The 14,601-nt window shown below is 52.7% G+C and overlaps 1 protein-coding gene across 1 annotated transcript; it reads right to left on the reverse strand.

The window, feature by feature from the left end:
* Positions 1 to 3,882: 3,882 nt before the first annotated feature.
* On the reverse strand, positions 3,883 to 6,851 carry LOC309888846 (sperm-associated antigen 4 protein-like; the record flags this gene model as incomplete). The annotated part of the gene is made up of 6 exons (XM_082781454.1): positions 3,883 to 4,020; positions 4,592 to 4,678; positions 5,042 to 5,209; positions 5,711 to 5,823; positions 5,964 to 6,048; positions 6,651 to 6,851. 6 exons carry the CDS (start codon positions 6,849 to 6,851, stop codon positions 3,883 to 3,885), a joined length of 792 nt encoding a protein of 263 aa, XP_082637580.1.
* Positions 6,852 to 14,601: the final 7,750 nt, after the last annotated feature.

The raw sequence follows: 14,601 nt of genomic DNA on the forward strand, positions 1-14,601 counted from the left end.
TTCTGCCCAAGTTCTAACCCGGGAAAGGGGTACTGTAAATGCCCGAACGCATATTATTGTGCATACTGGGGGTGTGAAACCATTGCTACGGACTGGACACTCGGGGCTGGTCGGAATAAATTCTTACAAGTGGGATATGGGCCGCAAGGTTGTAACTGACAAGTGGATCCCCATTACAGGTGGCAAGGGCATGGTATAGGGTATACAGGAACCTTCCACGGAAATAAAGAAATTTGCAAGGTTCTCTATATATAAATATAACAAACTTGGACGATACTAGCTGGGTACTAGGAAAAATGTCAGATTTTACGAACACGGAACAGATAGGGGAGGACTCATACTAATAAAAAGGAGGATGCTGATAGGCAGTAGGACCAAATGAGGTATTGTCAGAAAGCGTCCAGGGAATCCAGCCTGCGGAAAATACTACAGTGCCAACCCTCAGCAGCCCTATGAGCTCAGGTAAAGCCGAGAATGATAACATAGCTGAGAATAACATATGGGGGGGTCATGAATGCCAGCTACCAATTATTAAACAAAACAAACCCAAATGTAACAAAACACTGTTGATTATGCTTTAGTATAAGACCTTCATATTATGATGCTATTGGGGATCCTGGAGAGCCCACCCGCACAAACGAAAACAACCCTCTACAATGCAGTAGGGGAAAAGACATAAGGGTAACACTAACACAAGTCACTGGAGGTGGTAGGTGTGTGGGCACAGTTCCTAGTGGGAAGTGTCACCTATGTAATATCATGGAGAATGGAAAACAATCAACCGAGTGGCTAATCCCAGCCAACAACGCTAGGTGGGTTTGTTTGTCAGTGGGCGTAACTCCTTGTCTATCACTAAAACTCTTCAATGCGTCTCCTGATTTTTGTATACAGGTGATAATTATACCAAGGATTCTATACCACCCTGAGGATTGTATGTATACCCAGCACACAGTGGCAAGTTATCATCTGGAAAGACGGGAACCATTCACGGCTCTAACTTTGGCCACCCTAATAATCCTGGGAGGAGCTGGAGTGGGGACCAGGGTAGCCTCATTGGTTAAACAAAATCAAGAATTTACTTCCTTACGCATTGCTGTGGACGAGGACCTGACCCAAATTGAACAATCCATCTCAGCCCTGGAAAATCTATCAGGTCACTTTCAGAGGTAGTGTTACAAAATCGTAGGGGATTAGATTTGGTATTTTTTTTTACAACAGGACAGGCTGTGTGCAGCCCTGAAAGAGGAATGCTGTATATGCTGATCACACTGGAGTGGTAAGAGATACAATGGCAAGACCCAGGGAAGGGTTGGAAAAAAGGAAACGGGAGAATGAAGCCCGACAGAGCTGGTACGAATCTTGGTTTAATTATTCACCTTGGCTTACTACTTTATTATCAACCATAGCAGGACCTTTGTTGTTATTAATAATAGCACTAACTTTTGGACCATGTATTTTTAATAAATTGATTGCGATTGTAAAGGGATGTTTAGAAGCGGCACGTCTAATGCTCATACATGCCAAATACGAGCCAATAAGTACCAACAAAGGAATCAAGGAAACATTAGTTCTTAGTAGCCAGGCATTGCAGAGATTCAATGAACAAAATGAGTAACTTAAAGAAAAAGGAGGGATTGTAATACACAATAAATGTTTGTTCATTGCCTTTTGTATTATAAAACAAGGAGTTCCGTTTGAGGAGCAGGAGTTGCAAAAGCTGTTGCAAGTAAGATGTATAATACTTGGCTAGACACTATGAAAATTCTTTTGCTTAATGTAACAAAAGGAGAAGCCCCTCCCCTTCTCTCCTTCTGCATCTCAGTTGCCTCTTTTGTTCAAAGACACTGCTGCAAAGCTCATGTAACCATCTCCTGGTAAGTTGCTAACCTAGTGTATCAACATCCTGCCTTCCTGTCTCACGCTGGGCCAACATGACCAAATAAAAAAATAAGTTGAACCACAACGCTGAGGAAGACTACGACCTTCATCTTCACGACCACCAGAGGGACAGAGACGACCCCCTAGCAACAGTGCGCGCAGTCGCAGAATATCCCAGGATGTGCTGCGTAATCCCGGAATTACCAAGATATAAAAAGGGACCCTGGCGGGAGTGAGGTGCGCGCCGTTGGCGGAGCCGAGACTCCCCGGCCGCCCAGCGCTGTTTTGCTTGCTGTTGCTTACTCAATAAATTCCTTTCTATTATTAATGCAATGCTCTCTGAAAATTAATTAAGGGGGCAACTTATAACACATATATGCATAACCAGTCCCCGCTTTGTATTAAAATGAGCTCCAAGGAGTCCTTTGCATAAACTCCTCCCAATTGCCTGCGCAGTGCCTGCTGCTGGGGGCCGTGGGGATGAAGGGTGACGACTCCTCGTTATCACCCCCTGCCTTTGTACAGACTCAGCTGCTCCTTGGCTCTTGTCCGACCCACACAGTCGGTCTTTTCAGACAGGTTTTTTTTTTGTTTTTGAGGCAGATTCCCCATTTTTGCCAGGAAACACCCTCTGTGAGGGGCCCCGAGGCTCCTCATTTGCACGGTACTAAGCAAAGACACTCAGCAACATCCATTTAAACGAGATTAAGAGTCCTCCCCTTCCTGGCTTCCCTAAAAACGATAGCTTTATTTATAAATCATTAACGCGATTAAGCAAAACCCCGGCCCCATCAGAGGCGGAGCAGCGCCTCTGCGCATGCGCACGGCCTCGCTGAGGCCCTTTAAGGCGGGGCGGGGCAGAGCGCGCCCTGTTTCCAGCCGTTGCATCCCCCCCCCACGTGACCCACCGCGGGGCGCGTGACCGCCGGGCGGGTGGGCCGCGCGCCCCCTTCTCCCTCTCCCATTGGCTCGCTCTTCCCGCCCCTCCGGCCGCCGCGGGCGCCCATTGGACGCGGCTGACGCAAGAGACCTCTCTGTGAAGAATTTCTTTCGCCCGTTGGTGCGGAACTGCCTGGGCTCCATTTTGTGGCCGTTGCCTCTTGTCCTGTCCCCACAGGCCTCTGAGAAGAGGCTGTCTTCTATGATGGTGTTACGGGGGAGATGAGGAGAAGGGAAGGAAAGAGAGGGGGTTCCCTGTGGCAGGAGCTCTGTCTGCCTGCTGGTCCCCTCCTATTAGCTGCTCACAAGGCAGTAGGGGGTGATGTGCTTCTCACGGAGCCTCTGCTGGCTGCCTAAGCCTCAGGGCTGCTAGGGACGGGCTCCACCAATCTATCTCCGTCTCACTCTCCCTAACGCTCCTCAGCCTCCCCACCTCTTCCTTCAGGTCAGCCACAAGGCTGAGTAAATCATTCACCTGGTCGCATCTGATGCAGGAGTTGTCTCTGCTGCCCTGCACTGCAGGGGCCAGGCTCTGGCACTCGCTGCAGCCCGAGCCCTGGGCACTCACATGTTTGCGTGGGACCTCTGTCTGGGTCTCCATTCATTTTTCTTGACAACAGCCTTCTGCTGGGGTCCAACCATGGCAAACTAGCAGGCTCGCTAGAACTCCCTGTGGTAGCTTCCTTGCTAAAATTCTAAGTTGTAAGAGGCAGAGTTCCCAGAGGAGAGAGGAGGAAGAGAAAGGGAGGTGGGAAAGGGAGGAGAGGATACTCCCCATGCTCCTCTCAGCCCCACGCAAACTGCCTGTGCTAACTGCCAAGCCTATCCCATTTGGGCGTCCTGTTTGCAGCATTCCTGGGTCATGGCCCTCCCTAGGGACTGCTTTTATACTGTCAGGGGGTGGCTGCAGAATGGCAGCGACACCGAATTTAAAACTCAGAACACCCCTGCAGCCCCCTCCGGCTACCAACGCCTTGTCACGTAAACCCAGTGCACTGCTTCAGGGACCACCCTCAGGGTTGGCTGAAACACATGAAACTGAGCTGCCACGTCTTTCTAATGCTATTATTCGTGTTTAAGAAATTCTTGTGGCTTTTCTATCTGCCCATGAACCTGCACTCGATAGATGCAGGTGTATTCTGGGTTTCCCCAGTTGCTTCGCACCTCCAATCTGATATGGCGGAACGTTTTGGGAGGCTCCTTCTGTAAAGAAAACAAGGGGAAGCATCATTACTCATGTGGGAAGAACTGCAGCACAACCATGTAGCTCTCTTTGCCAGCACTCCCCTTGCTGCAGACCAAATGGCAGCCCCGACAGAGGAGGAAGCAAGGGAAATCAGAAGGCCGTTTCTCACCAGGGCCATAGAGGCACCCTCTGTGCCTAGACAGCAAAGCCCTGGCCTCAGAGGCTTGCTGAGGGGAGCTATGGAAACCCAAGTTGCTCTGCTGCCTATGCTGCCTTGGGACACTGGGACAGTCTTGCTGATGGAGACAGATGTCTGCAATCTCCCCTCCCACCCCCAGTTCTTCCTCCTCGCCCTAAAGGGGACTAATTCCCTTCCAGAGCCCCTTTCCACTGCTGCTTTTTCTGCTTTACCAGAAAGAAAAGGAAAGCACTTCCAAAGGTGGGCTAACCACCTCATCCTGCCAGCAGGAGGCAGCCACATGGGAGAGCAGAGGGTGGCTTGGGTGATCATCTGAACCCTCTCTTCCAGAGACTAGCAGACAACCCGTCCTTCCTCCCTGCCATCCTGCCCACACGCACTTGCCATACCTGCACATGGAAGGTCTGAGCAATCATTCCATCCACGTTGTAGGCGAATAGCCCAAGGAACGTTTCCGTTTTGTCCTCATCCACTCCCTCAAAGACAAGAGATGATGGGGGCAGGTCAGTCTCAAGCAGGCCATCAGAAAAAGAATATGCTGAGGCCAAAGCTGGGAACCCTTTCCCACCTTCCTTGGCTCTAGCAGTATTCTAGTGCAAGTGAGAGTGAACCCAAGTCAGGGCACTTGGAGCAATTGCTCCCAGATCCTTGTCTGTGAACCACAGAAGAAGGTTCCAGGCGTGTCTAACAATGCTCAAGTGTCTCCAGTGCCCCTCGATAGGATGCGGTGCTCTGCAGCAACCAATCCTCAGATACCTGAGGGAACACACCACGCTTTCTGGCGCTGCTTTTCCTTGCGGCCAGGGCCTCCCAAAAAGAAGTGCCAGGCAGAGACTTACAGAGACAGCAAACTCTCTGGGGGCGCTGCTGACTTCTCCGGAAGGAGAGACTGTCCTGGAGATATGCCAGATGGTAAAAGCTGCTGGCCAGATTTTCACCGGCAACCGAATGACGACGTGTCCCTGAGATCCTTGGAAGGCCCAGCAGTCGCCTGGGGAGATACTGGGCTGCAACGAGAAAGCCAGTGACCGTCAGTGGCAAGGCAGTCAGAGGGCCAACAGACCTGGCTGTTCAGCAAGGAGCCACAGACCTTGCCTTCTCTATAGGTCGCAATTCAGCTCACAGGTAAACGCTAGGCTATGAACAGAAGGTGAAGATGCACAAGTTTTGAGAGTGCCTAGGCTCAATTGCCTTTCGCAATCCAGTTCTGCTTTCTCAAAGGCAGAGGCCTGAGAGGCTTTCTGAAAGGCAGAGGCAGGGTGGTGTTCCTAATGTACATGTATGTCACTCCATCAACCTTCAAAAACTGAGCTGGACCTGTGAGGACCATTTCAGGCATTCTTCGGGCTGATTTGGTTGACCAGATCAGTGTTGGGGGCCCAGAAAACATCTCTTGCAGCTTCCATGGCTCAGCACACTCACAGAACTCCCACCCACACTAGAAACGCATGGTCTCCCAACCAGAAAGCAAGAAAGTAAACCAGCTGTCACAATTTCTCTTACAATACCTGCAATATGGTCTCTGGATGTTTTGCAAAAGAAAAGAGTGGAAAAATCCACCACTTCTTTGCGTCTTTCCCGCCATAACTCTTGGAAGTCCTCTGCACATCAATTGTGGCACCTGAAATGAATATGGGAAGAAGTTCACCAGGACAGGCAGGAGATTAGCAGAAGCAGTGAATTATGATGTGTTTCTCACGCTGAATGCAGAGCTTGTTGCTTTGGGGAGAGTCAGACACAAGCTGAACTCTGTCTACATACCTAAGGATTTCAGGGCCCAGTCAGGCATCCAGGTGTAGATTTTAAGCGCCTTTTCAAATGCGTTCGTTGTGAAGTGCAGAATGTTCTGGGGAAAAATAATAATAAAAAGAAAAGGAATGGAGATACAGCAGTGAGCACAAACACACAGCAGTTCTGCATGAGCAGACTCCTAGCAGAGAGCTAAGGAAGGGCTCCGTGTCAGAAAACCCAAGGCAAGACCTGTCAGAAAAGGTGCCAGACTGTGAGCATTCCCAGATGAACCATGTGAAGCCTGGAAAAGGCCACCAGTGTCCAGAGCCAAAGCACAGACCGCCTTCAGGTTCTGCCTGAGAGCCATGTTCCCCACCCTGTGTACTCTCCAGAGCAGCCTGGAGATGGAGTCATGCCCTGAGCCAGCTGCTGCATGCAGAGGCCCCCTTCCAGCTGGGCCGGAGGATGGGACTGACCTGCAAGTTTCTAGGAAGGGCCTCCAAAGCTGAGCCAAGCCCAGCAGGTGCCTGGCTGGACACCCAGCCCAGGGAGAAGTTCACAGTGCTGCTCAGAGTGCAAGCAAAACTGAGCCCTGGCAGTCAGGTGTGGGGCAGGCAGCACAAGGACAGAGCTACCACCGAAAAGGGCCAAGAGGAACCAGCAGGAGGAACCCCTCCGAGGGCACTGAGCTCTCTGGCTCGCCCCCAGCACCTTTACCTCTCTCTTCTCCCCTTGGATGCGATTATCTTCCAGAACCTTGCTCACTGCCTGCACAAACTGTTCCATTGTAGCAGACACATGGGCTTCCTTCTCCTGGAGCTCCTGCCTCTTCTGGTCACGCCAAACCAGTGAGGTCCTGGAAGCAAAGTGAAAGCAGATCTTGTGCAGCAGCAGCCCATCGGAGGAAAGGGTTCCCATGGGCCTTCTACCTCCCCCCTTCCCCAACCCCCTCAGCCCCTTTTCCCTTACTCTGGTTTACAAAAGGCTCCTTTCCACTACCCTAGGTAAAGGTCGGGAGCCCTGAAAACAAGGCAAGGGAGTGCAAAAATAGCACACAGCTGGCTGAGCCAAATCCCCGGGAAAACTTCGATGTCAAGAAAGCGCTCTTACCCGGTAGACTTGTGCTCTGCTTCGGGCACCGCTAACGTTGCCTGGAAGATAAAGACACTCCACTGGAGAAAGCACGAGGAGCACTGCCAGGGCTTCCCAAAGGAGAATGCCCCAGTAACAGCTGGCAAAATTTTCCCCTGCTTCGAGGCAGTTTGGAGACATCCCAACCCAATAGTCGGGCTCTTTAACTAGCCATGCTCAGCAGAGCACCGTCTGCATTTCCATTTGCTTTCCTATCCCACCCAGCCTCTCCCAGCAGTACAGAGGGAGCAAACGCCTCTTCTGCCAAAGTGCTCCTCTCTTCATCCTGTCCCTGCACAGGTCACTTGGGAAGATCCGTCTGCACATTGAAGCCCATCCAGGTGCCGAGATGGACTGACCAACACAATTGCCCACCACCCACTCTCTGTCTCAGCAGTGATGAGCCTTTGACCAAACTCCTCATTTTCCACATGGACACAGCAGGGCAGAGCTGTGGCCTTTGCAGGCATTGGTTTTCCCACACCAAGACTTACTTGCAACGCTTCTTTTCCCCACCGTGTCCAGCAGTAGTCACCAGCTGTGGGTCACATCATCAAGAGAGAGTTATTTTCTTAGACTGCTAATGATCCCTGTAGCCCCATTTTCTTCTTTCACACCCACGGAGGGGTTTGGCTGGGACAGCTGCAACTGCAGACAGAGGCTTCCACCCCAACCTCCTGGTCATACACCAGGCCCAGACATTTAGAAAATGGAGGAGCCCTGCTCCAACAAGACCAGTGGTGTGGTCTAGTGCCTGGAGAACATGCACAGAGACCACGGTTGATTCTACTCACAGGGTCAAAAAGCAAAGCTATAAAGCTATACTTAGAGAATTTTACTGGCTGCAAGCCTGTCACTGCCAGCAGCCATACAAAGCCTTAGGCAGGCAGGAGCCTGCCTGTAAAGGACATCGGTGGCATTCACTGCATCACAGAAATGGGCTTGTCAATGGTGTACAAGGACAGTCTCTCTCCCTAGCTCTGCAAAGATGATTTTTGGTCAAGGAATACTCACCAAAAAGGACTGGAAGCAGAAGAAAAAGGAGCTTGAGAATCCTCCTGCCTTTCTTCTGAGTGACGCTTTTTCTAAAGGAGAGGGAAGACTGTGGTTATCACAGCCCACTTTTGGGACACACATTTTCCAGGCATCTGTTGAGGAGCTAGCTTGTCACCAGATTCCTCTGCTCAATACAGCTGAACTCCCGAGGGCCCGCGGGCCTTTGGAAAGATCTGGCTAGTGGCACACCACCCACGGTATGCAAAGGTGGCTTAAGAACTCTGGCGTGACAGGGGGAAAGCAGCCTGGCCCCATTCATCTCTCCCCAGAGAAGGAGCAGGGTGTGCCTATGAGAGAGGGTTGCTGGGTTTCCTGGCTGAAGGAATCCAGGCAGCATGCAGGGCTTCTCACTTTCCCCTCCCAGCTTTCTGGGCTCTCCTGCACCTACCTGCCCAGCCTGGCTGGCATCTCCGCAGCACCAGCACACTGGCCAGGCATATGGAAAAGTCTGCTCCCCTCCCAAGACCCAAGAAGATCCTTTCTGGGCTCCGGCTGGTTCTGGAAGCCTCTCTGGTTGGCGCCGCTGCACACCTCGTCAGTGCAGGGTTTAATACAGGACAGCCAGCTGTGACATCACAAGAAGCAACAGCTCTAATCGTAAAGTGGCGTCCCTGATGACCTCAGAGGGGCTGCCCAGAAAGGAGAGATCCTGTGGGTTAGTTCCCAGCTCTGCCTTCTCAAAGCTGTCGTGGTTCCACTCGAGTGGGCAGCCGAGCTCCACCACAGCCGCCTTATATACTGTGTCTGGCTGTGACGTCATAAAGGAGGGATGACGTCATATGCCCTTATATGGCATGTGCTAGCCCCAAATACGCCCCAACAGCCTCAGCACAAGGGGTGCAGAGGGGGGAGGTGAGGGCTTGGGAACCAGTGCAGACGGAGCCCCCGCGCAGGTGCACAACGAGAATCTGTCGGCGAGGCCTCAGGCATGGGCATAGCTGCTCTTTTACTGACCACATCCGTAGGGAGCTGATGACCTCCATCTTGCCAATTTATTCCTAAATAAATGCATTTCCAGTGCACATCCTTTCACCTTACTGTGTTTAACGTGAAAAAAGCAGCCATCCAATTTTTTATTATTTTCTCCCCTTTCTCAAAAGCATCCTCTCCTGGGTTGCCCCACACGATGATGTCTTCAACGTACATCCACTGGTCCTGAGGGAACCGGTGGACTTGCTAAGCCACTGTCCCTCATACCTGAGAAGTTGTGGAAGTGCGTTTAAGGAGTTCCCACTGACTGCAGGAGGGAAAATCTAGCCCCAATTTTGAAAAAGGGAAAGAGGAAGGCCCGGGAGCTACAAGCCTTCCTCCCTTCGTGGGGGTGCAGAGCCTTCATCACCCTGAGGTGCAAGGAAGAGCTGAGGCAGGGCAGGGCTGGGTGTGCAGGGCCGCTCTGGAAGGTTCTGTGCTGGGGGCATGATGTGGGGGGTGCTGGGGGGGAACAACACAGAGCTAAGGGGACACATGGGGCTGGGGGCACCTGGAGCACACAGTCAGGGAGAACTGTAGTGTATCCCGTGCTGAGGACTGAATGCAGTTCGTGAGTCCTGGGTCCAGCTCTGGGCTCCCCGGTACAAAAGAGACCGGGATCTCCTGGGAAGGGTCCAGCGGAGCCCACGAAGGTGATACGGGGCCTGGAGCATCTTCCCTAGGAGGAGAGGCTGAGAGACCTGGGGCTGTTCAGCCTTGGGAAGAGAAGACTGAGGGGGGATCTCATCAATGTGCTTAAATATGTGAAGCGTGGGAGACAGGGATTTGGCCAACCTCTTCTCAGAGGCCTGTGGGGACAGGACAAGAGGCAACGGCCACAAAATGGAGCCCAGGCAGTTCCGCACCAACAGGCGAAAGAAATTCTTCACAGAGAGGGTGCCGGAGCGCTGAGACAGGCTGCCCAGGGAGGCTGTGGGGTCTCCTTCTCTGGAGATATTCAAGGCCCGTCTGGAGGCCTACGTGGGCAGCCTGCTGTAGGGAGCTGCTTTGGCAGGGGGGTTGGTCCCGATGAGCTCTCGAGGTCCCTTCCAACCCCTACAACTGTGTGATTCTGCAAAGTGTGGGGGGAGATGCGGGGGGAGCAGCTCAGGGTGGAGGACATGGGGCTGCATGTTGGGGGGCACATGTGAGTGACAGTGGGGGTATAATGGACATAGGAGTGGAACTGGTGAGGGGAAATGAGGTCGTATAGGTGTGGGGGCACACACGAGTGTCAACGGAGGAGTTGTCCTCCTCCCTGTTAAAGGGGAACAAAGCTCCCTCCACGGCCTTCCTCCCTTTGTGGGGCTGCAGAGCCTTCACCACCCGCTGGCCGTCATACCTGAGAAGCTGTTGCTAAGGGCCATAGGAAATAAGGAGGTGGTTGGTGACAGACAACATGGCTTCACTCGGGGCAGATCGTGCCTGACAAATCTGGTGGCCTTCTATGATGGGGTTACAGCTTTGGTGGGTGGGGAAAGAGCCATCCAATTTTTTATTATTTTCTCCCCTTTATGTGGTGGTACCGTTCGAGTGGGCAGCCGAGCTCCACCACAGCCGCTTTCTCACTCCCCCTCCTCAAAGAGGAATGGGGAGAAAATATGTGAAAAGGGCTCAAGGGTTGAGATAAGGACGAGAAAATCATGCAATAATTATTGTAACAGGCAAAACAGACTCAGCATAAGAAGATAGTAAGATTTATTGCTCATTACTAACAAGCTCGAGAAGTGAGAAACAAAGAAAAGAAACCAAAAGCACCTTCTCCCCCATCCACCCTCTTCCACCTCCTCCCCCCGAGCTGCGCAAGGGAACGGGGGAATGAGGGTTATGGTCAGTCTACAGCGCTTCTTCTCTGCCGCTCCTTCTCGGTCACTCTCGTCCCCTGTGCTGTGGGGTCCCACCCACGGGATGCACTTGATGAACTGATCCGGCGTGGGCTTCCCACAGGCAGCAGCTCTTCCAGAACTGCTCCAGATATGGGTCCGTACCACGGGGTCCATCCCTCAGGAGAAAACTGCTCCAACCTGGCTCCCCTACAGGCAGCAGCTCCTGCCAGGTCACCTGCTCCTGCGTGGTCTCCTCTCCACGGGCTACAGGTCCAGCCCGGAATCTGCTCCGGCAGGGGTCTTCCACAGGCGGCAGCATGGAACCCTGCTCCACCGTGGTACTCCATGGGCTGCAGGGGGACATCCTGCTTCACCATGGTCCTCACCACAGGCCGCAGGGGACTTCTGCTCCGGAGTCTGGAGCACCTCTCCCCCTCCCTCTACACTGACCTTGGCACCTGCAAGGCTGTTCTCTCAGTCCCTTGACTCTCCCGGCTGCTGTGTGTCGCAGCGTTTTTTCCCTGTCTTAAATATGCTCTCACAGAGGCGCAAAACAACATCGCTTATTGGCTCAGCTCTGGAAAACAATGGGGCCCTTCCCAAACATGGGGCAGCTTCTAGATCTTTCTTACAGAAACCACCCCTATGGCCCCCTGCTACCAAAACCTTGCCACATAAACCCACTACAAAAGCCTAGAATCAGGGTGGCCTCCCTAGTGTCTCTACTCCATCACCCTTCAAAAACTGAGCTGGAGCTGTGAGGACCAGTTCAGTCCTGACTCGTTCCTACCGTCTTCTTTAAACCATTCCATAGACTCTATACCATGTTGGGAACAGCAGCCCCTGCTTAGGATTGGGGTGAGGGGCCTGAGCATCTCTCTTGGCTCTGTTGTGCCTTTCCCTAGGTTCCCACAATCCACACCCCATCTGCACCCCCAGCCCAGGAAACAGGGAAATAGCGAACCATTTCATGCCAGAGAAGTCAAAAGTTATTACTGCCCAGTGCAGACCTTTCCCTCACAAGGTCCCACAGCAGGGGTGTCTCTGATCAGCCTCACAACCATGATATCCTGCAGTGAAGACATGGACAACCCGGCTGTCTGCGCTTCTTCCCCCTGCTGCAGACTTCCCGGGGCTCAGGGTGCTGCCCAGATGGACTTGGGGTCTCTGACAAGAGGCTGGGAGCTGCTCACAGTCGTGCAGCATTTTTTCAGGGAGTTAAGAGTTGCTTTGAGCTTCTTAAGCAAAGGCAAAGGGCTCTCCGGAGCAGCTGTGAAGAGCAAAAAGGAGCCCCCAAACTGTCTCCCAGTGGCAGAGGGCTGCCTCTACCTTTCCAGGGTGCTGTTTGTTGTCACAGTTTCTTGTTTTGTGCTTCTTGAGGGTACCTCAGGACATCTCAGGATCTCAGCTGTTCTTCTCAAAGATGCCCTTCAAGGATGCCCAGGGTTCCCAGGCTAGCAGCTCCCAAGCAAGCAGACATCTTTGCTCTGTCAGTATTTTTCCCTTAATAACCTGGTTGCCTTTATGGTGGCTCCCTTCAGGAGCGAGGTGAGGCTGAGCAGCCTGTAGTCCCTGGGTCCTTCTTCTTGACCTTCATAAGAACACGAGCAACATCTGCTTGCCTCCAGTCCACTGGCATTTCTCCCGCTCGCCATGTTCAATCACAGATTATCAAGAGTGGCCTCACAGTGACATCTGAGAACTCCTTCAGCACTTGCGTCTGCATCCCATTGGGGCCCATGGACTTAGAAATGCCTGGTTTGCTTTATATTCCTTGACCTGATCCTCTTCCACTGAGGGTAAATCTTCCTTGCTCCAGCTCTTCCCCTTGTCTCTGGGCTGTGGGATTCCTGAAGGCTGGTCTTGCTGGCAAATATTAAGGCAAAGAAGGTGTTCAGCACCTCAGCCTTCTCCCTGCGCTGTGTCACTGGGTCCCCTGTGTCCTTCAGCAGCGGGCTCACATTTTCGCTTGTCTTCCTTCTGCCGCCGATGCACTTAGAGAAGCCCTTCTTGTTGTCTTTAACATCCCAAGCCAGACTCAATTCCATTTGAGCTTTAGCTTTCCTGGCATCATCCCTGGATGCTCAGATGATGCCTCTGCATGCTTCCCACGTTAATCATCCTCTCTTCTACCCTCTGCATATTTGCTTTTTGTGTTCGAGTTTGGCCAGGAGCTCCTTGTTCATCCCTGCAGGACTCCTGCTGATTTTGTCTGACATCCTCTTTGTTGGAATGCATTGCTCCTGAGCATGGGGAAGGTGATCCTTGAATATGAATGAGTTTTCTTGGTCCCTTTTCTCTCTGGGACCTTATCCCGGATCTGCAAGCAGATCTTAGAAGAGGCCAAAGTCTGCTCTCCTCAAGTCCAGGGTTGTGATCTTGCTTTTCACCCCCAGGACCCTGAACTCCACCATTTCACGGTCACTGCAGCCAAGGCTGCCTCTGACCTGTGCATGAAGAGACAGCAGCTCCTTACGGACATTTTTCTTAGGGAGCAAGAGTTCTCCATTCCCATGTGATAGCAATCAGGCAGCGAATGCAGGAGAAAAAGCATGGCTGAGTAAGGACCTTCTGGTCAAACTACAGTGTGAGCAGAAAATCCATCGTGAAAGATGTCCCAGCCCATTGCAGGGGCTTTGGAACCAGATGATCTTTCAAGGTGCCTTCCAGGCAAACCATTCCGTGATTCCCAGAAAGCCCCTTGGTGCTGGTGAGCATGAGGTCCAGCCCAACACCTCTCCTTGTGGGCTCTCCTTAACCCTTGGGTGAGGAAGCTGCCATCAGCACACCCCAGGACCCTCCTGGATTGCTGATGTCTTGCAGTGTGATCCCTCCAGCAGACAGATGGGGCTTGAAGTCCCCTGGGAGGACTGGACCCTGCAAACATGAAGTTTCTCCTACCTATCTGTAGAGGGACTCAGCTACTTGTTTTTTTCTGGTCAATTCCTTTTCTTGCACAAGCACAGGGGAACTGGGTAGAGAAGCCTCAGATTTATTTAGAAGAGATGTCAGTAGGGCAGCACGCCCTCACTGACCAGAGGCAGGGTGTCTTCAAGGAAGTACACCAGGTCAGTGTAGGTGTCTTCTGGCAGCACATGAAGCAGCAGGTGGTAGAAGAACTCCTGGTCATAATAGGAGGCGTAGAGCACCGCAACTCCCAGCATGAAAAGGACGGCCAGCTCCAAGCACACGAAGATAAGGCAGAATGTCCTGTGGGGCAGAAAAAGGGCTGGAAAAAGGGCAGGCTGGACACATCCCGCACCCATGCCAGAGGGGACTGTTCTGGGAGCCCCACAGGCTGCCCCTCCAGACATTTCTCATTGCTCGCTTGGACGTGAGACACCTTGGCATTGGGCAGACACGCCGCAGCAGGCGTCCTGCAGGGGAACCTGGGTGTGGGCTTGCGGCCTGAGGGCACCTGAGGGGACACTCACCACAGCCAGGAAATGGCACCTCTTCTCGCCAGCTTCTCCTTCTGTAGGGCAACACAAGGTAGGGACACTTGTCAGGCCCCACTGCACAGTCCGGGCTGATGCCCAAGTGCAGGAGTTGCCTGCAGGAGCGCAGCCTGGGCCTGGACCAAGCGCTCCATGGACCCCTGTCCCTAGGGAGCCCCATGCTGGCAGGGGCAGGGGCAGGGGTTGACATGGGCTCTCCCCCTTACCTGTTCTGCTTCCAGCACCTCC

The sequence above is a fragment of the Aythya marila genome (genome assembly GCF_965140915.1).
Source record: "Aythya marila genome assembly, chromosome: 30".
Lineage (NCBI taxonomy): Eukaryota > Metazoa > Chordata > Aves > Anseriformes > Anatidae > Aythya > Aythya marila.